Genomic DNA, 27,041 nt, shown 5'->3' with positions numbered 1-27,041 from the left:
AATTTACCAGAAATTTGCATCGAAATTTAACCGTCGAAATTTAACGAAATTGATCAGAATTTAACGAAACTCACAAAAAATGTAACGAAATTTTCTAAAATTTAACGAAATAGACACAAAATTTAACAGAATTTACCGAAGTTCAACGCAATTTTTCAAAATTTACCAGAAATTTGCATCGAAATTTAACCGTCGAAATTTAACGAAATTGATCAGAATTTAACGAAACTCACAAAAAATGTAACGAAATTTTCTAAAATTTAACGAAATAGACACAAAATTTAACAGAATTTACCGAAGTTCAACGAAATTTTTCAAAATTTACCAGAAATTTGCATCGAAATTTAACGAAATTGATCAGAATTTAACGAAACTCACAAAAAATGTAACGAAATTTTCTAAAACTTAACGAAATAGACACAAAATTTAACAGAATTTACCGAAGTTCAACGAAATTTTTCAAAATTTACCTGAAATTTGCATCGAAATTTAACCGTCGAAATTTAACCGTCGAAATTTAACGAAATTGATCAGAATTTAACGAAACTCACAAAAAATGTAACGAAATTTTCTAAAATTTAACGAAATAGACACAAAATTTAACAGAATTTACCGAAGTTCAACGAAATTTTTCAAAATTTACCAGAAATTTGCATCGAAATTTAACCGTCGAAATTTAACGAAATTGATCAGAATTTAACGAAACTCACAAAAAATGTAACGAAATTTTCTAAAATTTAACGAAATAGACACAAAATTTAACAGAATTTACCGAAGTTCAACGAAATTTTTCAAAATTTACCAGAAATTTGCATCGAAATTTAACCGTCGAAATTTAACGAAATTGATCAGAATTTAACGAAACTCACAAAAAATGTAACGAAATTTTCTAAAACTTAACGAAATAGACACAAAATTTAACAGAATTTACCGAAGTTCAACGAAATTTTTCAAAATTTACCAGAAATTTGCATCGAAATTTAACCGTCGAAATTTAACGAAATTGATCAGAATTTAACGAAACTCACAAAAAATGTAACGAAATTTTCTAAAACTTAACGAAATAGACACAAAATTTAACAGAATTTACCGAAGTTCAACGAAATTTTTCAAAATTTACCAGAAATTTGCATCGAAATTTAACCGTCGAAATTTAACGAAATTGATCAGAATTTAACGAAACTCACAAAAAATGTAACGAAATTTTCTAAAATTTAACGAAATAGACACAAAATTTAACAGAATTTACCGAAGTTCAACGAAATTTTTCAAAATTTACCAGAAATTTGCATCGAAATTTAACCGTCGAAATTTAACGAAATTGATCAGAAATTTACATAGAAATTTAACGAAATTGACCAGAATTTAACGAAACTCACACAAAATGTAACGAAATTTTCTAAAATTTAACGAAATAGACACAAAACTTAACAGAATTTACCGAAGTTCAACGAAATTTTTCAAAATTTACCAGAAATTTGCATCGAAATTTAACCGGCGAAATTTAACGAAATTGACCAAAACTTACCGAATATTTAACGAAATTTAACACGACGCCGCACAGCGGTGAATTACGAATGTAGTTGGGCATTTTGTATTTTCGTAACTTCGTGATGCTTGTGTTGAAAAAATTGATAAAAACCTAACAGATTGAATAATGTTTGGAGGTTTAGACGGTTGAGAGAAGTCTTTTCATTTTTGTCGTTACACAGATTTTTGGTGTAAATGTTAGAGCAGATACTGTAGCCCTGGTATTTCGTACGAGTGTTGCATAGAGACATTACAAAACGAATGCGAACACTTTTTTTGTAAAGTTAAAATAAAAATATTTTGTACATTTCAACACAACCATCATGTCATCAGCATTCTGCTGCTGCTGTTGATTTTTTTTTTTTTGACTAATGGTAATTATCGGGGTTTTGTTATTCATTTTATAATTCTTAAATTGAATTATTCAAACTAAAAGCACAATATCAACAGACAACATTTGACGCATTTCGCTACATTTTAATCGCAAAATGTTAAAAAAAAAAACGTTTTATTTACGTATCTTTGTTATTCGGCTGTTGTATTTGGCATTTATGCTTTCGAAAGACGAATTTATTTATTGTTTTGTTGATGATGATGATGATGAAGACGAAGGATCGATATCACAGTTGCGTCATGCATCGAACGTTGTTGTTGGGAAAACCCTGTTGGGCGATCTGTTGTTGTTGATGTTGGTGTTACTGCGAACATATAACTCATAGTGAACACCACGAAGCGTCTCACCTATTCGTAGCGTTCCATCCCTTAGTTTCATTCTCAGATAGCTGAAGCCTGTGTACCGATAGACACATGTTCAATATTTCATTCTATAGATCAAATTCAAGTTAAGGTACTTTCAAACCTCACTTATGTTTCGCTCATTCATTCATTTGTATGAGATTTTTTTTAACGTGGCTGGCATTTCCTAAGGAGGATGCCATTTCAAACGTCTTTGAAGAGGATCTAGTCATAGACATTTCTACCGTGCAGGCATGAGCGCCGACGGAGAAACCTCGGCGGCGGCTAGCCGAAAAAAATTTCTCGGTGGCGGCGAAAAAGTCGGCTTGAGCCGGCTTAAAACGGCTCGGCTGGAGGTTCCTTTTAACTTTTTTTCAAAATAAAAACGTTTAGATAAATTCATGGAAAATGAACTAGTAAGCATGAAAATGAAATTGTACGGAAAGCGAAAATGTAGGTAGATTAGGTTGTTCAAAGTGCAAGTGGAACTGGTCCCGTTACAAGCAAGTATCTAAGTCTAAGGTTCACTAACACGTCAAGTTTTATTGCCTCAAAACTTGAACTAAATGGAAAATCATGCTCCGGTACACTCATTTAACTCATTAAGAAAATGTTTTTCGATAAGAAATCGAAAGCTCACGAAAATCAAGTAAAAATTGAAAAGAAAAAAAAATCGAGAAAATTCGCAAAGATCGATAAAGTTTTCTCAAATTTGTGAATTAACTGATTGTGCGCCTTCGGCTCGTTCCGCAAAGGTCATACTTGCCAAAACAACAAACTTAGAATTCTGGAAAATTCATGAAAATTCAAGAAAATTTTCAAAATTTTCTTAATTTTGAAAAAAAAAAAATTCAAAATGTACTTGAGCTGCTTAGGATCAACAGGAATCTCGGTTTTCAAAATTATTTCACCCATTCACCTTTCGAAACCTTTATTTCCTTTTCCAGCCGTTTCAAGCCGGCTTGAGCCGTGTTTTTGGCACCGGCTCGGCTGCGGCGCGGCTTGCTCAAAAATGGCCGGCGGCGGCTTGATCGGCGGCTTATTTTCGGCGGCGCTCATGCCTGCTACCGTGTGATTATCGTCCCGGACAATAATATCGTCCAGAAGACAATATCGGCTAGGAGTCGAAAATATGCATTTCTGGGCATTGCTCAGTGGGCAATATTATCGCTAAGAGATGATATTATTGTTCGAAAAAGCGATAATTATCGTCCAGGGCGCGATAATATCGCCCAGAGAGAGTTACGATCATAATCCGGGCGATATTATTACACAAAAATTGTCACCCTGGACTATAGTATCACCCAAGGATCGCACACAATTTTGTGGACGATATTATCGTCTTCTGGGCGATAATATCATTTTCTGGGTGACGATAATCACATGGTAGAAATGTAACATTTTTTTATCGATATTTTCAAAAATCGATATCAATTGAATGTTTTATCGATAAAATCGATAAATATCGACTGATCGATAAAACGTTTTGATTGAAATTGTATCGCTTATTTGGAAATGTTATCATGGATTGACACACAGTCCAAACTGTATACGTAAATGAAACGTAATTAGAATTTTTGCTGAACCCTTTCGCATTACCATCTACAAGCTTTTTGCTGTTATTTTAATAAGTTGAAAATTAAGCAAAAAAATGCGATGTTGCTATTTGATACGTCTTTTTGGAAACATTATGTGCGCGTATCAGCAGCTTATATGTACGCCTTTATCTGCATACTTCTTAGAAAGGCAATTTTTTTGTTCAATGTTAATAATGCCCCAGAAATATCTGTTTGTATATTTTCAAAGGAAGATAAAACATGAAGTCGTATGATCTTTACGTTGATGTAAATCATTTTTTTTTTTCGTCAAAAAGAAAGAAATTTTTCGGATGTTCAGGTTTTTATGTAAAGTTAATTAAATAATCAAATCAATTAGAGTGAAAACGGGATCGTGAACATATAACAGAGTGTAGGAAGTAGAACAGTAAAGAAACAAGAAGGATTGCCGGCAGGTATGCTTTGAAATACATATTTTGGTTAGCAATGAATTGAAGGGAATTAGACATGTGACATCAAAATCTGCATTTTTTTTAAAACAATTTTTTCTGTTCTGGAAAGTATGGCTCATTACCAATATTTCATGGAAGAACTTTTTTTTAGAGGAGTCGGAATGGAGTCTGTACTCTGTACGCTTCCTCCAAAAAGTGGTCCGAAAAATTAATCAATTTTGAAGACATTTTCCAATCCAATCGCATAAATGAGGTGTCAAGTGAAAGCTACATTCCAGTACTTCTGATCTCAGCCGACTTTTTTCCCTATCCTAGAACTATAGAACTACAGTTAATTCATAAAATTTGTCTGGCCCTTCTTAGTTTTTTTTTCTCTTATTAACTGACCTGCTGTCACCTTAACTGTTGACAGAATTCTCAAAGAAACCAGAAAAAACATAGCTAACGCCGACCCGTACGAAACACCTATTCGTATCAAAAGCCTTTAATGTGAAACTCTTCATTTCTCTTACTTCATTTTCTCCTCTGCTGAAAAACTATTCTTCCTTTAAAATCACTTACATTATCCACTCTTTGCCTTGTTATCATATACAATTAAATTGCCGGAGGCAATATAGACAGCCCCGTACGAAGTCAAATTTCATAAATTCCTATTTAAACAGCTATATTTACCTATATTTCACTGTAAATAAACATTTCACAGAGGAATATGCTATTATATAGCTCTATATGCCTGTATATAGCTCAATATAGCTGTATATAGGTATATATAGATGTCCGTATATGGAATCCCTGAAACCCCTCACACTTAACACATTATTTCCATGTTAACAGAAACTCTCTAAGCATCATTTTTCCCAAGATATATATCTTTTAATAAAATCCAATATGGCCGCCGGCAGCCATTTTGTTAGGAAACCGAAAATAGTACCGACGCTTTACATTCGTTAATACCTTTCAAACAAAAAAAAATTCATGAAATTCGGTCAAAATTTACTCGAGATATTGTCAAAATACACCACGTTCACTGTACTTCCGAGTAGCCAGATAAGAGCTCACTCCAAGAGACCTAGCTCACGCTCCGGAGAACATCATTTCATAAAATTGTCTGTCTGCACGATAACTTGAGTAAAACGCATCCGATTTTGAAAATTCTTTTTTTCCCCGTTTGGTAATGTCAAAAGACAGGCTAAGTTCGAAGATGAGTGATTTTTGATCGACCCCTCCTGAGCTGGGGCCCAATAAGTGCTTTACGGTTTTTCGAAGATATCTCCGGACATTTAAACGTTAAACTTGTAAGTGATACGTCAAATAAAAGGTATTTACAATACCGATCGACAAAAAAAGTTTATGGAAATCGGATGACCGACTCGTGAGTTAGACCCCTTGGTGTGGAACAGGCACAGGGCGGCAAGCAGTTTTTGCTTGTAGGTCGGCCACATTTCAACATATTTCGTCTGTTTTAGCTTTATTAGATAGGTATTGACCGTACCAATCAGGGAAAAATTATGAAATTATGTTCTCCGGAGCGTGAGCTAGGTCTCTTGGAGTGAGCTCTTATCTGGCTACTCGGAAGTACAGTGAACGTGGTGTATTTTGACAATATCTCGAGTAAATTTTGACCGAATTTCATGAATTTTTTTTTGTTTGAAAGGTATTAACGAATGTAAAGCGTCGGTACTATTTCCGGTCTCCTAACAAAATGGCTGCCGGCGGCCATATTGGATTTTAGTAAAATAGAAATATCTTGGGAAAAATGATACTCTGTTAACATGGAAATAATGTGTTAAGTGTGAGGGGTTTCAGGGATTCCATATATGGACATCTATATATACCTATATACAGCTATATTGAGCTATATACAGGCATATAGAGCTATATAATAGCATATATTTATCTGTGAAATGTTTATTTATAGTGAAATATAGGTAAATAAAGCGGTATATAGCTGTTTAAATAGGAATTTATGAAATTTGGCTTCGTACGGGGCTGTCTATATTGCCTCCGGCAATTTAGTTGTATATGATAACAAGGCAAAGAGTGGATAATGTAAGTGATTTAAAAGGAAGAATAGTTTTTCAGCAGAGAAGAAAATGAAGTAAGAGAAATGAAGAGTTTCACATTAAAGGCTTTTGATACGAATAGGTGTTTCGTACGGGTCGGCGTTAGCTATGTTTTTTTCTGTAAAATAAAATGGCGTCGATATAGGAATCTTCCCAAAAAATGACCTGGAAAATTCATAAACTTTGAGTTCACCTCACACCGTCAATTCGAAACTTAGAAGTCTGAAATTATACCAGTATCCTGTGTTATCCTGAGTTATTAAAAGGTGATCGAAAACTTTATGTTTTTGGAAATCAGCGATATCAGCGGTATCAGTTGCCTCAAAAAATATAAAATACAGATAAAACTAGAAGTTATACTAAAGACTTCAGATTTCTAGAACCTAGAAGTTGAAGGACCCATAAGGAATGATCAGTTGATAGGAACTGACCCCTCATTACCTCAATAATGACATAAATCCAGAAAAACATGAAAAAAATTCGATAAAAATGCGAGAAATCTTTAGGTTCTAGAGTTGAAAAGACGGTGGAACATCAGGAAGGTGCTTAAGACAAATGGAATGTATAAAAATAAGGTTTTTTTACGAGTTATACAAATTTAGGTATTGAAGGGCATCCACAACATCCTGAGCTAGTTTTGTGACTAGGATTCAATTCTAAAATGATGTGGACAGGCTATTCTTCAAAATTCATCAGCAAAATTCATCATGCGTCACAATTTTGCTCAGAAATAAATACCAAAGAATGTTGGAAAATATCAGTTCTAGGAACCGTGGAAATCCTGGCTTATATCTCAATATCCATGAAACGGCGTGAAGCCCGCCGGGCAGAATTCGAAAGGTACTGACTCTAGCTTTCTAAAGAACCCTCATTTATTGAAATCAGTTTCGAATTGACGGTGTGAGGTGAACTCAAAGTTTATGAATTTTCCGGGTCATTTTTTGGGAAGATTCCTATATCGACGCCATTTTATTTTACAGAAAAAAAAAGTTGTTCCACGAAATGTTGGTATTGAATCAGGCTTTCAAGGAAAAAAAGAATTTTTCAAAAAAGTTATCGCGTTCGGTAGATATTTGACTTTTAATTTTTTTCATATAAACCGCTTTTCCGGCCGGAAAGCGATTTTCCATTTTCCAGAAAAAAAAATAGTTCCACAGTTTTTCATGCTCCATCACATGAGATAAAGAAAAAATTCGAAAAACTTAAAGCGAGCGGATTGACACAAGGGGCTGGACTATAAATGATTTCTGGTGGCTTCAAATTTGTTAAAAGTTCAAATGTTACCAGAAAAAGTTGCCGAAAACATAAGGAATGTCTAGTGTCTAGAACCAAGAAGTAGTAGGAACGTCAGGATTCGACATTATTTTGGATGAGATACTCCATAAACAGTCACAAAAATTTTTTGGTCGAGGAACTGGACCATCCATGAGTTTCCCAGGCATGCATTATAGCCGGCTGAAATCGGAAGTACCAGAATGTAGCTTTCACCTGACATCTCATTTATGAGAAAAGGATTGAAAATGGCCAGGGAAAATGTGTTTTTCCACAAAATATCGGTAAAGAACCATACTTTTCTGAACAAAAGAACTTTTTCAGAAAGCAATTGCAGCTTTGGAGATATTCGATTTTAGAAGTATAAATGGCTCTCCCTGCTGGAAAAACACTTTTCCATTTTCTGGAAAAAACATTTTGTTCCAAAACATTTATTGACAAACAACATGAAACAAAGAACCTAAGGCACCCGGAATTACTACGGAGAAATTACAGCGCCTGATCCTGATCAGGCCTTTTTAAGAAGCGAGATTTTTGGAAGGTTTTTCCCATTTTAAATTTACATGACAAATCTGAGGAAAAGTCTACTAAGGGCGATAGTCTGCAGAAAAATTGTCCGAACGCGTATCTGGGACGAGCAGATGTACTCGTAACAGATGTTAAAGATGGGTACTTTGAGTCAATTGACCGAAATCTTTCTTCTTCTTCTTCTTTTTCAGCCTGTTTCTATCCACTGCTGGATGTAGGCCTCTCCAACTTCTTTCCATTTCGTACGATCCATTGCCATTTGCTGCCAGTTTGTACCTGCAATATTCTTAATTCCGTTTGTCCATCTCTCTGGTGGTCTACCTATAGCTCGTCTTTTATATGGTCGCCAGTTCATGATCTTTTTGGTCCAACGTTCGTCTGTCCTTCTTGCAATATGTCCCGCCCAGCTCCATTTCAGAGATGCTATTCTTTCCATGACATCAACGACCCTGGTTTGTTGTCGAATCCATTGATTCGTCATTCTGTCTCTGAGTGTTATTCCAAGCATACTCCGTTCCATGGCTCTTTGTGTCACTCTCAATTTATCTTCGGATGCTTTCGTTAAAGTTAACGTTTCCGCTCCATAAGTGAGCACTGGAAGGACACAAGTGTCGAAAACTTTGCGTTTCAGACTATTATTCATTTTGCTTTTGAAAATTAGTCTGAGTTTTCCGAACGCTGCCCATGCGAGACCAATCCTACGTCTTATTTCTGCAGTCTGGTTGTCCAGACCTAACTTCAGTTTATGTCCTAGATATACATAGCTGTCGACTCGTTCAATGACAGTGTCACCAATTTTGATTTCTCTATCGTCCCTGATGTTGGTCATGACTTTGGTTTTCGATAAGTTCATCTTGAGGCCAACTTTGATTGCCTCTTCACTTAACTGTTGTAGCATAAGCTGAGCCTGACCTATATTCGCTGCTATCGGTACAATGTCATCAGCGAAGCGGAGATTGCTCAGGTACTCTCCATTTATCTTTATTCCCATTTTACTCCAGTTTAACTTCCTAAAAACACTCTGCAGAATCGCCGTGAATAATTTCGGTGAAATGGTGTCACCCTGCCTTACACCTCGGTCGATTCTGAATTTCTCCGTGCTCTTATGAAGTTTTCTACATGAAGTAGCATTTTCGTACACATATCGAATTGTGTTGGAGTACCTTGAGTCTACTCTACATTCGTCTAATGCGTCCAATATCGACCATGTTTCCACTGAATCGAAAGCTTTTTAGAAGTCTATGAATAGCAAGACTTATGTCGATGTTGTATTCACGACACTTCTCAATAAGCGTTCTCATCACCTGCAAATGGTCGTTTGTGCTGAAACCAGATCTGAAAGCAGCTTGTTCAACAGGTTGGTAGAAGTCGAACTTGTTAGTGTTCCTCTTCGTAATGATTTTCATAAACAACTTGTAGAGTGTTGACAATAGGCTTATGGGCCGGTAATTTTCCAGCTTTGTTATGTCTCCTTTTTTATGCAGCAATGTAATTACCGCATTTTCCCGAAATCTTTATTTGAAACTAAATGAAACTAAATGAAACCGAAAGGAATGCGTAAAAATCTATTAGAAATGTCGTTATTGTTCCGCATTAGAGGTCAGGTACAGATATCAATAAGTAACGGTTTCTAAACCAATAAATGTTTTCAATTGATTTAACTACCTCTAAGTAACTGCCGAGTGTTTATTGTATTAAACGTGTATTTTACCTTGTTTTGCTGTGTAATTTGAGTAGTAATCAATGGTATAAGTCTGTAAGCCTAATGGAAGTTATTAAGTAATCTCCAACCGACGTCTGACAGTTTTGTTTATCATGAAACATGAGCCATGATATAATCATAATGGCATTCGTCTGTGAGTATGTTGGCCTGACCGTCACTAGATACTTGCGGTAATTAGATGGTGTCACTGATTATTTATGAAAGCAGAACGCACTAGACGGATTCATGTTTAAAAGGTATTTTCTGTTATTCATTGTCGTCTTCGCATTCGTCATCAATCAATAACGTTTAATGTACATACGAACTGAAGGCATCGCGTCCCAAAATATGTGCTCCACATTCCACAAAGAAATTCTCCAGAAAATTCATTGATTGAACGGTCAATGGTCTGGTCAGTGCTCAAGTAGAACAGGCCGCCGTTTCTTTAGAACAGTTGACATCAGAAGAATAGTTATTTCAAGGCGAAAAATTAATCTCGATCGCGAGATGCTTCTTCTGTCAAAATGGAGCAGGAAGTGAACAACTTGACTACAGTAGAAAAAGACAATATCTTCTGGGCGAAATCAACGCCATCTGTTATCATTTCTCTGATATAACCATTTCTCAGTGAAACTGTTATACTGGAACTGTAAGAAATGGTTTCGATTTTTAACGATATGTGAACAAGAGCAGTGCAAACCTCCGTCCTAACAATACAGTTGTAACTTGATGACAACGCACGATTGTAATTACATTTTGTGTCCATTTTAAAGAAAATCACGCTGAACTGAGTCATCAACAGATTAGACAAATATGTTTGTCGCGCATAACGAAGCTATTTCATTCAATCTTCGTCAATTATGTCAATTAGATGACAACACACTCTTGATTACAGCAGACTTTCTGAAATATATATTTTGTTTACTGCTCTTTATCTTCACGAAATGTCAATTTCTCACATTTGTTTTGTTTTGCAATTGGAGCTTTTAGTCATTCCAACCTTTAGCGGAAGTTTTATCTACGATTGCTGGATGCAGTTTCGTTATTCTCGAGAGCTTTCCGAGAATTTAAACTTGTCTAGATCCAAGCAATTGGAGAAAATAGGAAATTCCCAGAAGAACATTGCCGTTTTCTCCACGAAACAAAAAAACATCAATTCACCCAAAACTCTCTCTAGCAAACAAACTACTTTTATTAAGGTAGTGAAAATGTCAAGTAGCCTTTGGAGACCAATTAAATTTAACTGGTTTTCGCTCTCCTTAAACACTGTATAGGGTGTGAATTTGACACAGAGAGCTGACAGTTTTATTGTTAGGCCGAGTATTGATTCACCATACCATTTTTGAAAGCATAAAAATTTGACAGTTCTAGTGAGAAAAGTTCTATTTTCCCCTCACTGGAGAGAAAGTGCTGTACTCTATCACTTTTTTCATAACTTGGTCTTCGCTATGATATTCAACTTTGAAATGTAAATGTCATTACCAATGTTGAATCGAATCACATTTAGTTTAACCAAATCGCTTAAAGACAAAGCAGAATTCTGAAGAAGAAATATAATTTAGCATATTGCTGCGCTGCATTAATTTGAATTTTTATGTAAAATTGCAATGAAATAAATAAATGAATTTGTTTCTTAGCCGTCGTCGCACTGTTAAATTCCCAGCACCTTACTTTGAATTTGACATTATTACCTGACGCAACCATCTATAGAATCTACATCAAAATCAGGTTCAATTCAATTAGATTTTTAGACCCGTACTGTGAACTTGGTTTTATAGCTTTACCCTGTTAATGTAACATAATGTGGAGTTTTCATCGTAGAAGAATCAATTCCATGCACGACAGAGTAAAGTTAACCAGGCAGGAGCGCCGATTTGACTAGGGACCTGAATAATCTAGTAGCCACATATTTTTTGCGAATGAAATTTTTCAATTTATGTCAGTGTTCATTAGAGTTCATTTTCATCCAGTGTATCAGGGGCGCCGACTTCTAAGGACAAGCGAGGCTCGGGCACCACTACTCGAATGATGAGCACCACTACATCTTTCCAGTTTTACTGGAAAGAGCACCACTACTCCCAGATTCGCTTGTTGTATGAGCACCACTACTCCCAAACACAAGTCGGCGTCCCTGCAGTGTATTAGGTCCCTTATTTGACGTTTCGAAAATGAACCGCTCCTGCCTGGTTATTTTACTCTGCCGTGATTCCATGTCAAAATGAAGCAAGAAATGGTAGACTTGTGTCACTTTGTTCGTATTAAGTTGTCAGAAGTATACAAATATCTCGAAAAAGTGACCTCAGTGATCAGTTACTATTAAAGCAATTACATCACAGTCAAACCAACGCTCAAAATCAAAACTACAGAGATAAATATCAACAGAAAATAATTCATATAAAGGGCTTACTCGACGCAGTAGTCCAAAATTCTCATGTAAATTCAGCTTTTATGTTGGTATGTTGACTGTGTTACCAACAATAGATCATTTTCATTATTCGGTACTTGTCAACGTAACCCCACTTAATTTTTCGTCAAGTAGTCCTTAACCTCAATCAATTGACGTTAACTGCGTTAAATTTACTGATTTTTATATGAAAATCGTTCGTTCAATTCATTCGATATTTTTCGACATGTCTGACAGTTGGGATCGTGTCTGACGTTTACAAGGTCATGAAAATGATCTATTCATAGAAAATAAGAGGGATAAAAGAAGCCAAAAATGACAGTTGATAAAATCTGTTCATTTGCCAGTTCTGACGTTCCATGCAAAATAGGAAACCAAATGACCGTTAGAAAAATCTGTTCTCGTGCCTGTTATTGGAGTGCGTTGCTTTTTACCATAGCACTGAACCAAGCATGAGATATTTCAAGAGGGGCCTCTTAGTCCAAATGTCTCGTGTAAATTGAGTTTGTAATATTGGTATGACGCTACTGCGTCGCAATTTTCTATATGAGAGGAAGGAGCCAAGCAAAGTTCTGAAAGAACAGGTTAAGATAACCACGAAGGCGTGACACAGATAGTGTGAGAAATCAACTTAAAGAAAATATTTTTCTCGAATTTTGTTTTTGTTAAGTTCCATTTTACATATAAACTTTGCAGCCGTTGACGCAACTGTCACCGCCTTCGTGATCAACTCAGAGTTGTCTTAACCTGTTCTTTCAGAACCTTGGTGCCAAGTGCTTGGTTCAGAGCTATGTTTTACATTATTAAAATTTCCATTTCTGAAACCAAATCTCCTAAAATCCTCCTTAAATTTTACACCGTGACAGCACTGTAGTAAACTCGGTTACCTGTTTTAAACAAAAACAACCGTGAATCGTACGAATCTCTCCTGCCGTCCCAAAATTACATCATCTTCTAGTTCACAAGAGAACTAAAATGCTCCATCAAGCAATTGCAATATAACACAGTTCAAGGGTGGTTGTAAAACGTTCCATTTCCATCTAAATTTATCGGTGCAAAGTAATATATTAAACTGATGCGATATAATATGCTGTGAACAGTGGATACTGTTGTCTTGTGATGGTTTGGTTATACTGCGTGTGTATGGATCACCAAACATTATGGGTGGTAAACTATTGATAAACGACACGGATTAAAATGTAATTTGTTTTCGAAGTTTTTATGGGTTAGTTTCATTGATAGTCGTGCTGTAAAATTGCTGTCTTCTGGTTGATTTTTGTTTTATGTACTCGTCGTGTGGGTGGATGTTATTTGTTTAAATACCAGTCACCGCCCGGTGATATATGAATAGACATGATTCTTTATTATATCGAGAGTAGTTCCCTGTGTCGATGTCGTTCCGCTTTTTTTTGTGCCAAAAAATAAATTTTATTTATTAGAATAAATCATGGCCCTACGTTAGTGAAGGGCCGTGACGCAAGTCCGTTCACACTGAAAAATTTGACAAAAAACTTGTTTTCGCAGGACTGAGGAAACATATATACACGAACTTTTTTGACTTTTCCCCCTCCGCTCCTAATACCCCTCTCTTATTTTATTCGTAATCTATACGTCCATACGAGTTCAACGAGCTATCACACGTCTCATAAGTTTAAGATTTGGCCGAGATATTAAATTTAAAAAATTGGAAATTTGTATGAAGAAATGGATTTTCATTCATTTTGAAATTGATGAATTTTACCAACCTTTGTCACTTTGTCACTTTGTTACAACGAAACTCTTGAATTTACCGGTGGATTTGCCTGAAATTTTCAGGGTATGCCAAGGATGTAATTCTTAGAAACTGATTTGAAGGAATTTTCATAAAAGCTTATAATTTCGGAGCTATGAGCTATTTAAGCTATTAAACTATAGGACCCATAACTCATAAAATGTGGCAGATAGAAAGTTCGTTTAAAAGACAAATTTATAGTTTCAGATTTCAGTCGACACGTGTTTCAGTGTTTTCACCAAAAATCTACCATTTGGGAGCTATGAGCGTTTTAAGTGCGGTAAATATTTGAATTTCGACGAATTTTCGATTTTCGTCAAATTTTCGATTTTCATCAACTTATTGATTTTCGTCAACTTATTGATTTTCGTCAAATTTTCAATTTTCGTTAAATTTTTAAATTTCGTCAAATTATCAAGTTTCGTCAAATTTTCGATTTTAGTCAAATTTTCGAATTTAGTCAAATTTTCAAATTTCGTCAAATTTTCGATTTTCGTCAAATTTTCGATTTTCATCAACTTATTGATTTTCGTCAAATTTTCAATTTTCGTTAAATTTTCAATTTTCGTTAAATTTTTAAATTTCGTCAAATTATCAAGTTTCGTCAAATTTTCGATTTTAGTCAAATTTTCGAATTTAGTCAAATTTTCAAATTTCGTCAAATTTTCGATTTTCGTAAAATTTTCGATTTTCATCAACTTATTGATTTTCGTCAAATTTTCAATTTTCGTTAAATTTTCAATTTTCGTTAAATTTTTAAATTTCGTCAAATTATCAAGTTTCGTCAAATTATCAAGTTTCGTCAAATTTTCGATTTTAGTCAAATTTTCGAATTTAGTAAAATTTTCGATTTTCGTCAAATGAAAGAAATGGTTGAGATGAAAGAGAAAGTTATATAGTTTTGTAAGAAGAATATTTTCGTTCAAACTGCGACCAAATTCTAAAAAAATCAAAACTTACAAAAGAGCTGATATCGCCCAAAACCATCTACAGTGGAGGTGTGACGCAAATCCTGTTATCCACTTACAAAAGAACTGATATCGGTGTAGGTTGACGCTTACAGATTCGACACGCAGAAAGATGTGCGTCACAAATGGCAGCTGATGAGGAAAGTACACGAAAGTTTTATCAACTAAAATCTTACCAGAAAAATTTTCGGAAGAAAATTATAACAAAAAAAATTGCGTCAAAAAGTGACAGATGATTTGGCTTTCTTCCGTTTGAATTCCATTCTTTAAAGCAATATATTTTACAATTATAAAAATTTTCCTTCCTCAACATCTGCCACTAGTTGCCGCAAAATTTTTTTGTTATAATTTTCTTTCTAAAATTTTTCTGGTAAAATTTTTGTTGATCAAACTTTTGCTTGCTTTCCTCATCAGCTGCCATTTGTGACGCATACCTTTTTGGGTGTCGAATCTGTAAGCGTCACCTACACCGATATCAGTTCTTTTGTAAGTGAATAACAGGACTTGCGTCACACCTCCACTGTAAGTGGTTTTGGGCGATTATTCATGCACATAAATTGGCAAAATTACCCGCGTTAATTTATGAACATGTATCCGCCCGGGACATTTAGATATGTGTTCTTATGCCAGTTATAATTTACCGTTTCGATATATTCGAATATGTTACCTGTATGAGCGATGATTTCGATGATTTATGTGGAAACGATCCCATCACATTAATTTGACTATTAAGAATGTCCCGCTCACATGACCGTTTTACATTTTAATTTTAAATTAATTCGTCCGACTGCTGTTGCGTGTGTTATAAATCTCAACCGAAGTCATTTAATCGTAAAAATAACGTTTTTTTGTTTTGATTTATATTTACAGGTTCGTTGTCGGTGCTGCTCGTCGTTGGAGACACCTGGTGTGCCGTTACCGATCCTTTACGCTATCATACACGTGTGTCGGAATTGAAGGCTTGGATATTCATAGCGGCCACCTGGTTCGTTAGCATCCTATTTGGCATTGCGTCGGCATTTCGCAATGAAATGTTTTGGTATGGCGTGGGTTCAACCATTACAAATTTCACTGTAACATCTGCTCCGTCGAACAGCAACGGCTATCGAGTCAACGATAATTTATTAAATTTTATTTTTTCGTGCACCTATTTCGTTGTGATCATTCTGCTGCCGATCGGTCTCGTTTGTGCCATGTACTGGAAAATTTTCACCGAAGCCAGACAGAATGGCTTGCGAATGCGACAGAACGGTTCGTCACCGTTGCTGCAAAGTGCTTTAAATTTAGCTGCTGCATCGACTGTTGTGCATCAGAATTGTGCAAACGGAACGGGAGGTGCTAGTGCTGGACTGACTATGAAAATCGATAAAAATATTCCGAAGTCGACAACACCGCCAACGAGCACGCGTCGCTACCTGGAAATACCGAAAACGAATACGAAAGATAAAAATCAGAACGTCCTCATGACCTTCGTGCAACCGATCCAGACAACCGATCAACAGATGCGACGAAATTGCAGTGCGCGTCACTTGATGCTGCTCGAACAGCAATCGGGAACAATGAACGGCACCAGTTTACGGCATGTCCATTCCACGCCAAATCTACAAAAATCTCACGACCAACAATTGAACCACAATATTGCCGTGCCGACAAGCTCTCACATCCCACCGAAGGCATTGGGCTATATGACATCGATACGGCACCGATTGTCAAACGCATCGTCAATATTCAAATACCGCGAAGAATCTCGAGCGGCACGGATCAGCATTTTGGTGGTCATCATGTTCTTGGTCTCTTATTTCCCATATGGACTGCTGATTCTCCTACAAGAACGTGTCATTTTCATCGACAGTTCGTCCGTGCTGCCGGTGTGTTTCGTAGTCGTAGCAAACCTTAGCTCACCGTTCATATTTGCCTATCGCAATAAGCGTGTACGACGCGGTGTGTGCAGACTATTCGGCATTGATGCCAAGACTAACGAGCGACTGCAACGCCACCGGAAATCGTTGCATCAAAGCAAAGCGAATGTCCAGAGAAGCGTCAGCAAGGCGTCGACATTTTCGTTGCGACGAAATCAATTGGTGTGTAAGTCGAATGGCAGCACACCGGTTATTGTCAGTAAAGGGCAAACGGACATCGAATGTCTGGGATCTCATTATATTAGTGCTAAGGACAGTGACAGAACGGAGAAGTTTTCGTTGCTGAAAAAAGTGTGTAATTCGTCGAGAAAGTGGGGTTGTACGAGACATTCGAGTACAAGTGATAATTTTCCCGATCCGACGCATGTTTAATGTTTAAGTGAGTAGTGAAGTTGTGTAGAGATGATAGAATAAGTAAAGGAAAATTGGACAATTAGAAAAGACAGAGATGAACCAAATGCTCTTCATTTTTCAACCGGTAATTGCCTGTGCTTTCACTAAAACCTAAATTTTGAGGGATGAACCTCACTGTACAATTGGCGTCATACTTCATTCAACAGCTTTTCACAGTTGTATCAATTAAATGTGAAAGTTGGAATCGAACGTTGGTCTTTTCCCTATGTCAAAATGACGTTTTAAACGTCAAAACATCAATTTCATCAATTCTATTCCTAGAATTGAAATTGAGGAAAAATAATTGATTTTGTGACTAAACAAAATATTTTTTTTATTCGTTTAAAACGTCACTTTGACTTTCGATTACAACTGTTGCCAATATCGGCTAAAATGCCTATTCAAATGAGAGAGTTTAACGTATTAAAATTGATCGTTTGATTGTTCTTTATAAATTATTCCAACGATCTTTGCCAGCACTTTATTGTGATTTCGTCATGATCTCGAGACAATTGACTCCCTGAAAAAATTTCGCACGCAAAAAACGTTATGAAATGGAAAAAATCTTTCGCTGAAATTTTTACAACGTTCAATCAATCTAATCAAGTGACAAAACGAACGATGAAATTGCTGGCGGGCCGATTCTCAAAGCATTCGTAACGTGACAGTTGTTATGTTTATACACGTAACTGTCAAATTATGAAGAGCGTTTTGCTCTTTAAGAACTAAGTGAACTCGTCTCATGTTCTCACAAAATTTGGGTTTAAGTCTACGCTTAAGTAAGCATTGCCACTAATGATGAATCTCTACTAAAAAATAGGATAACAAAAATGCTGTGAATTTACTTAGTTTTTAATTATTGAATCAAATGAAACAGTTTACACTTTTAAATGAACGGTTGGTGCTATAACGGTTGAGAGTGATACCTTACAGAAACGGCTAAATATCTACTATATATCGACAAAGATGTTAAGACAAAAAGAAAAACGTTGAGGTCCTGGCTAGTGTTCTCTTATAAATTATAGTGGAAAGTATACTCAACCTAATGAGACGATAGACCAAACACTAGGAGACACTTTCCATAATTGAAGTAACAGATTTAATGATTTTGTTGCGATACGCTTACCGTTTCTATAAGGTTAATTAGTAAGACATTTAAGTAGTGCGCACGCTAAAACCTCTAACAGAATACTATTTTTATACACTTCTATCCTCTCCGCTCACACGTCGAAATCGATACGGATGAAAAAAAAATTTGGAAACAGGTCTCCCAAAAAAGATAAATTTACGCTACAATTGCGCTACAGTGAAAAGTATGTATACGGTAAGAAACATTTTTGACAGAAGAATTTCCAAAACGGCATTTCGACATGTCATGTACTGCCAATAGAGTGTTATGATCAGAGCGAGAAAACCGAAGACCATTTATTTATAGCTTGCCTTGGGGTACTTGTCAAAGTATTTGCTTCTCTTTCAACATGTTATGATGTGAGTGAGAAGACCGAAGACCAGTTGATTATAACTTGCCTTGGGGTACTTGTCAAAATATTTCTTTCTCTTTCATCATAACACTCTATCGATGTTTAATTTATCTTTTGTTGGTAGACCTGTGTACGCTTTTGGCACATTTCTTTCCTCTATTAAGGGCGTGCGCGGTAATTGAGTGACAGAGAGAACTTTTTATCAATTTGTTGATTTATAAAATGAAATGAAACAATTATTCTAGAGAATTAAAATATTTAAAACAGAAAAAATTTAATTAGATTTAAGTCAGTAACTCTCTTTGTATGTTTGTATTAAGATGCGCTGCACAAAATCCTATACTTGCTAATTGTATATAATTCATAAGAAATGTATTGAGATGATGCGACAACATAATTTTTTTGTGTATAAACTACAACAAATAAATCAAAAACAAGAATATTTTGTGAACTACAAGAAAAAAAAACTGGACTTTTCATTTCACTCCCGATGCCCCGACTAGTGGTATAGTCGTCTTCTCTACAATGCTGAAATATCTTGCTGGACGTTGACATAATATTTGTAGTCCAGAAGCTGGTGTCACGAAAAAAAGTGTCTATTTTGGTTACCTAGGTTCGGAAATGGCTTACAACCTTATAACATTACAGGAAAACAAGGGAATTGGATTGGGAAATCACAGCATGTACAATCCATTACACGAAAACATGACTTTTTAACTATTATCCTCTATCACGTCGTCACATACATGTGCGGCTTATGAAAGTTGGAAAAAACTTTCCTAAGTTTACATCGTATGAGACACAAAAGTGAAAATTTTGTTTAGATTTCGTGGCTCAACTACAGACCGACACAAGGATAATGATGAATTGGAATTTCATTTCGATTATGATTCGCTATACGTGTTTGTGTGCAAATTGATATACCGTTCTTGGAGCAGTTGAAGTTCAAAATCTTTCTCACGCAAGTCTCTCTAACGCAGCGTCATTTTCATACAAAGAAGCGTTAACATGTAGTTTTCGGTTCAAATTTTAGGCACACTTACGGTGTTAATTGTCAATCGTCCAACTATTTCGTATTGATTCTCCTAAAGCATCAAAAGTTGTGGAATCAATTTTTCCTTCTTGGAGTCGGGTAACCGGTATTACTGGTAAAATTACCGTATAAATTTTATGAAAGAACTTGTTTAAAAAAGAAAAGAAAAACTACGTCATCTTTCGGAGACACTGCACAAAAAGGAACCGGTAACTTTGATGCCATTTATAGCCGATGTCTTACAATGCCGATCTCTTTCATGTAAGTATGTAGGTGAGTTTGGCAGGCACAAGTTTCAATCACAGTCAAAAACGTTCCGAAAGTGATAGATTTAGTATAACCCGACATAGTGGACATAAAGTGAGGGCATTATATAAAGAATATTTCTGTCGATTTTCGCTACATCAACAGTTATCCGTTTACCGAGAGGAGAAAATAGGTAATTCCAACAAGAGCGATATTTATGGCTAGAGGCGATGTGTGATTTACCGCTTCATCCACGACACAGAACAAATCATTCACCGCACCATTTTTGAAAACATAAACAAAGTGACAGTTCAAGTGAGAAAAGTTCTATTTTTTCCCACCGACCGGAGAGAAAGTTCTACTATTTTCTCACTAGAAAATCGTCAACAAAACACAATTTTCTCATATCCTGTTGAGGTAATACCATCAACCATCAACCATTAAAAATGACTAAATCGATTTTACCGATTTACGCGAAAATGAAAATTCACAGGAAAAGGGAAGGAAATAGTGAAAGTACTCGTCAATACGAGTTCAAAGAGCTATAGATCATTACAAACGGTTAACTACATCCGGAGAAAACACTACTTGATATTGAAGCATCTTCACACATTTTCAGCTATTTCACAATATTCGAGTTAATAGAAATGTTTCATGTGAGTTGGTAATCATGTAAATATTGATAATCATAAAGTTTCCTTGACGGATAACTTTTTCCGGTATTTCAAGAAAATGGCGGCCATCTTGAAATTTCGTGTTTTGAGATATTTCCAGTTCTACGGCATGCTCACCTTAATAAAACACAATTTTTGATCATTTATCATAGTTTTAATGTCCATCGACTTACCCAGTGCATTAAGTGATTCCAAGTGTATGATATAACTTGACGCAAAAAATCATAAGTTGACTGGGAACATCGGTGACTCTTAATACTCGAAAATCTCTCAATATGTTCCGAACTAAAAAAAGCCCACTGTAACTGTACGGTATGCAGACTTGGGATAAATAGTCACTTTTAGAGCTTGCTTCCACACAACTGATATCACACAAAAACCTCAAAAGAGGAAAAGGTGACGCTAGTCTAGCAAAAATTAAACTTCCAAACATTTGATATCAGTTTTGGTGACGCACTCTGCGCCTAAACGTAATTAATTTTAAACAAGAAAATGTTAACAAGAAAAATGTCGACGAGAATTTTACCAATGAGATTTTACAACGAAAATTTTACACAAAAAATTGCGTCATAAGTGGCAGATGATTACTGTCGGTTTCCTCAGTATCTGCCACCTGTGACGCATTTTTTTGTAAAACCGTCATTGGTAAAATTCTCGTCGACATGTTTTCTAGTTAACATTTACTTGTTTAAAATTGATTACGTTTAGGTGCAGAGTGCGTCACCAAAACTGATATCAAATGTTTTGGAAGCTTAATTTTTACTAGACTAGCGTCACCCTTTCCTCTTTTGAGGTTTTTGCGGTATTCCACAATAAAAATTGAAATTGACTGGAAAACTTTAGCAAGTGCTATTCATAGTCTTTTTGGCCCGAACGACGTATTCCTTAAGTTGGAAATGTGGTACGGCTATGAACGAACCGATTCTTCATTTTTCGTTGAAAATCTTTAGATCCTGAGGAAAGCCAGGACAAATTCTCATTAGGTCAAGTAGGAGTCAGAGTCAGTAAAATCACGCGAAAATGTTTTAGGAGTTTTTTCTCAAAAATTTTTTGATGGAGAATTTTCAGAATCAAAACATCAAATAATTCCTGATTTAGTGAACGAGCTTCCCAGAAACAAAAAAAGGCGGCTTAGTGGTTACCGCAATATTTTTTAGACATAAAGCCGCTTGAATTTCGGGTAGATTATTATTTAAGAACCAGGGGTCATATATTGATCGTTTCTGGCACGAAGCAGTAAAAACACTCATGTAGAGTCGAATTACATCATCCACTATTTCAGCACTTTCGTAACAATTTAAAGGTAAGCTCTAAATGAAGAATAAAATATTGTAATGGAGATGCCATCATAAGCAATCTTGTCAACTACATTTTTCGACTGACGAAAAGAATAGAAGAATGGAGATGCCTGCAGAAACAAACGTATCAATTGTTCTGCAACAAGTTGGAAACGAGTCGTCAGAACAGTCAGAGCGTTTGCTGCGACTGAGCCCCGTACGAACCCGTACATCTATTGCGCACGTGACCCTAGTGCGTCTGTCACCCTAGTTGAAGTCAAATTATTATGAAATGTGTACATCTTACAAATTGCGCATAGCGCAATTACGAAGCCCCGTACGACGTTCCTTTCAAATGTAACACAAATTTCTAGTTGACCTAAAATTTTAATTTATTGAGAGGCCTAAGGCCTAGTTACGGCCTTAGTCCAACGACCCAAATTTAATTTTTTTTCAACATCACTAGGTCCCACCTTTTGGGTGGGTCAGGTCCCTTGACTGACAATTATTGCAATGTAATTTTGATCAGCTTATTTTTCATTCTTAAACTTCCTAAGCATCTTAAATCACTATCACCGATACAATAATTTAGTTTCTGATATGCTATAAACTAACTTCAATCTGTGATGAACTGTCAAAGAGTAAACATCTCTGCCAAATCAAGGACATTCAGTCGATGATTGGCTCTCAAAGAGTAGACATCTCCGCCAAAACAATGGTATACTTCAGTCGATGATTGGCTGTCAAACAGTAAACATCTCTGTCAAAACAATGGTATACTTCAGTCGGTGATTGGCTGTCAAAGAGGAAACATCTCTGCCAAAACAATGGTATACTTCAGTCGGTGATTGGCTGTCAAAGAGGAAACATCTCTGCCAAAACAATGGTATACTTCAGTCGATGATTGGCTGTCAAAGAGTAAACATCTCTGCCAAAACAAGGACATACTTTAGTCGGTTATCAGCTGTCAAAGAGTAAACATCTCTGCCAAAACAAGGACATACTTTAGTCGATGATTGTCTGTCAAAGAGTAAACATCTCTGCCAAAACAAGGACATACTTTAGTCGGTAATCAGCTGTCAAAGAGTAAATATCTCTGCCAAAACAAGGACATACTTTAGTCGGTGATCAGCTGTCAAAGAGTAAACATCTCTGCCAAAACAAGGACATACTTTAGTCGATGATTGGCTGTCAAAGAGTAAACATCTCTGCCAAAACAAGGACATACTTTAGTCGGTAATCAGCTGTCAAAGAGTAAATATCTCTGCCAAAACAAGGACATACTTTAGTCGGTGATCAGCTGTCAAAGAGTAAACATCTCTGCCAAAACAAGGACATACTTTAGTCGATGATTGGCTGTCAAAGAGTAAACATCTCTGCCAAAACAAGGACATACTTTAGTCGGTAATCAGCTGTCAAAGAGTAAACATCTCTGCCAAAACAAGGACATACTTAAGTCGATGATTGGCTGTCAAAGAGTAAACATCTCTGCCAAAACAAGGACATACTTTAGTCGATGATTGTCTGTCAAAGAGTAAACATCTCTGAAAAACAATGGTTTACTTCATTCGATGATTAGCTGTCAAAGAGTAAATATCTCTGCCAAAAACAAGGACATACTTTAGTCGATGATTTTCTGTCAAAGAGAAAACATCTCTACCAAAACAATGGTATACTTCAGTCGACGATTGTCTGTCAAAGAGTAAACATCTCTGCCGAAACAAGGACATACTTTAGTCGGTGATCAGCTGTCAAAGAGTAAACCAATCAAAGCAAAGTACTGCTGTTTTTGTTATCCGGAGAGCCACTCATGTATAATAAAGATACAGATGAGAATTGTTGCACTGTGTGGTATGTTTGGTTGTGCTGATATTGTTTGCTATGCTAGTTGATATGTGTTGTGTGCATACTTATATTGCGCTCTAGGTTTTAATGTTGGTCACTTGAATGACAGCAATATCTACTAATGCGGCTAAATAGCACGCTTCACATGCTATTTAACGGTCCCAAGCCCGTGAAAACGCAGAGGGGTAGAGTAGGGTATTTGTAGGGTTTAGTTAGTTATGAATAATTTAGCGAAGGATAGGACATCACGTTAGGGAAATTTGTCACCCTTCGATGTGTAACAGCTAATTTTGCAAAAGAAATTCGAATCTAATGTGAACTTTCCACTGGTAAGATAGGTGTCCTTACTTGATCCATTTGCATAGCGCAGCACATACATGTGTAGCGAATGTGTATTGTTTTACCACTCATTGCCGCCGGTATACGTTGTATATAGTTCACATTAGTTTTGAATTTCTTTCGGGTTGGCGATCATTCGATAGGTGATCAATTAACCTAACTCCTTGTTAGGCAATGAGAAACTGTTTATACGATCATTGTGTATCAGTTATAAGCAAACTCTCCTTAAAGTTGCCACATTAGGTGGGGTAGATAGGACGCAACGTTAGGTCAATTGTAAGCCATCAGAGAAATGATAACGAATGTCTGGGCCGGGACAACACCATCTGTTGTCATTTCTCTGTCACCCATCGATGTGTAACAGCTAATTTTACAAAGAAATTCGAATCTAATGTGAACTTTCCACTGGTAAGATAGGTGTCCTTACTTGATCCATTTGCATAGCACATACGTGTGTAGCGAATGTGTCTTGTTTTACCACTCATTGCCGCCGGTATTGGTAAGATAGGTGTCCTTACTTGATCCATTTGCATAGCACATACATGTGTAGCGAATGTGTCTTGTTTTACCACTCATTGCCGCCGGTATACGATGTATATAGTTCACATTAGTTTTGAATTTCTTTCGGGTTGGCGATCATTCGATAGGTGATCAATTAACCTAACTCCATGTTAGGCAATGAGAAACTGTTTATACGATCATTGTGTATCAGTTATAAGCAAACTCTCCTTAAAGTTGCCACATTTCGGACCTAACTCCTCGCCGATTCCTACGGGAAGAAAAGAGGGCACAGGCAGGGCCTTGGGGGCAGTTCCCAAGTGCGCTCAACTGTGAACAATCTTTTTAAATATTTATCTCATAAAAAAAGCGTCATAATTGTCAATATTATATAAAATCAGGGTGAAGGTGACGCACCTCTTTGTGTTATAACTTACAAAGTATCTGATATCTCTTGTGGTGACGCATTCTGCGTGTGAAATAAATAATTTGAGAAAAAAATACTTAGTCGAATGTACTTAGAAAGGACAAATTTTTGTTTAATCAAAAATCCATTAGACAACAATATGTATGAAACGAAACAGCGATGTAAAGCTTTAAGCTTAACCATTTCTTTTGTTCTAAAATAACATTTTTAACTAACAATACGTGAATTAAGAGTAGGTCCGGAAGGAAAGGACAATTGAGGACATATTTCATGTATAATTAAAAATTATTTATTCTTTTTTTCTTGAAATTTTATTTTACCAAAATTTAGCTTACAAATAACTTTGAATCATTTAAAAATTATGGACGGATGACTTAACTTAACTTAACGAACTTTATTATTCAAAAAAATACAAATTACAAATATAATATAATATTTCACTTGCAGCAACGGACGGCTTTCCAACTTAATTTAGCGTTAGTGTGTTAGATGCTTATTTACATGGCGACGGACGAGCGAGAAGGCGAAAGGAATTATGGACGGATGATTACTAATTAAGGATCACTAATTATGGACAAATTGAAGACAGTTGATTGAAAGAAGAGAACTAAGCGATTTAGCACCAAGGAAAATTATTTGATGTGTGGACACAAATTTGCAGATCTTCAACTATTTTTTTTGTCTAATGCACCTTTTGAGTGACTGATATTTTCTCAATAGATTTTTGTAATTGTAACAAAAACGTAAGCAAATAAGTTAAAACTTTGTAGGATTGAGCCATCTCTGTCAAAGTATGGTCAACTTTCAAACAGTGCTGTACTTCTGGGCCGCTGCTATTTGCTCGTCGTGCATAAAGTACCTCTTGATCATGAAACATTGTTTAGCCACATCTCTGCTTGCAGTTGTTTAGACGAAATGATGCTTCCGTTGTAGTTTTGAATGTGTGGCATGAATCAATCACAACATTAATCCAAAAAAGACCTAGCTGTATTTACAGCATTCTATTTGCTTACCCTGTATATGTAATTTTAGGTATCTGTTGCTTGTTAATTATCAATTATCAAATCGATTATTTTGTTGCATTTATATTTTCTGGCAAACCTTTTGACGAATTGTTCACACTGTGTGAATCACACATAGTTCATCGTCGAACTTGACCTTCCCAATGTCAAATCGATAATTTTGGGAACCTAAATTTTTCACTATTTTCTCCAGTCACTGGAGAATAACACATTAAATTATCAATTATCAACGGAGTAAAATCCTGTTTTTCTGGAATAATTTCCAGAACCTTATTCCGAGATGGCCCATCTTCGAACTTAACCTCAGGAATCCCATTCCTCGTCGATTAAAAAGAAAATCATCAAAATCGGTTAAGAATTACTCAAGTTATCGTGATGACAAAAAAAATGGTAACAAACAATTAAGTTTTTGATAACATTTCATACATTGTGTGGTAACCAACATTTTAGGGTATTTTCTGGCGTAAGACCCTTGACTTTCAGTCAAGGGAATTATATTCGGCCTTCGATTACCTTGCAAATGAAACAAAATTTAGGAAAATCGGATCAAATTTACTCGAGTTATATGCAAAACACACTTAGGGCCGTGGAGAGGCCTTAGTCCAAGGACCCAAATTTTAATTTTTTTTTTCAACAACATTCTATTCGATGTTCAATTACCTTTTAAATGAAACAAAAATTAGGAAAAACGGATGAAATTTTCTCGAGTTATATGCAAAATACACTTAGGGCCGAGTAGCGGCCTTAGTCCAAGGACCCAAATTTAATTTTTTTTCAACAACATTCTATTCCTCGTTCGATTACTTTTCAAATGAAACAAAAATTAGGAAAATCGGATCAAATTTACTGGAGTTATATGCAAAATACACTTAGGGCCGAGGAGCGGCCTCAGTCCAAGGACCTAAT

At 35.9% G+C, this 27,041-nt stretch overlaps 1 protein-coding gene and 1 long non-coding RNA gene across 4 annotated transcripts in view; one reads left to right on the top strand and one right to left on the bottom strand.

Moving 5' to 3' along the window:
• Nucleotides 1-18,520, top strand: part of LOC119074334 — a 62,900-nt gene extending 44,380 nt beyond the window's left edge. For all 3 annotated transcript variants that reach the window (XM_037180421.1, XM_037180420.1, XM_037180422.1), the window contains one exon: nt 15,852-18,520. In XM_037180421.1, the coding sequence (XP_037036316.1) occupies nt 15,852-17,272 (1,421 nt within the window). In that variant the 3' untranslated portion in view covers nt 17,273-18,520. The remainder of the gene's footprint in view (nt 1-15,851) is intronic.
• LOC119074357 overlaps nt 12,633-27,041 on the bottom strand; it is a 226,636-nt gene continuing 212,227 nt past the window's right edge. The window contains exon 2 of the long non-coding RNA XR_005087184.1: nt 12,633-12,668. This is a non-coding gene — a long non-coding RNA (uncharacterized LOC119074357). The remainder of the gene's footprint in view (nt 12,669-27,041) is intronic.

The sequence above is a fragment of the Bradysia coprophila genome, unplaced genomic scaffold, assembly GCF_014529535.1.
Source record: "Bradysia coprophila strain Holo2 unplaced genomic scaffold, BU_Bcop_v1 contig_151, whole genome shotgun sequence".
Lineage (NCBI taxonomy): Eukaryota > Metazoa > Arthropoda > Insecta > Diptera > Sciaridae > Bradysia > Bradysia coprophila.
The sequence above is the reverse complement of the archived record's forward strand: the minus strand, read 5'-3'. Positions and strand labels throughout refer to the sequence as shown.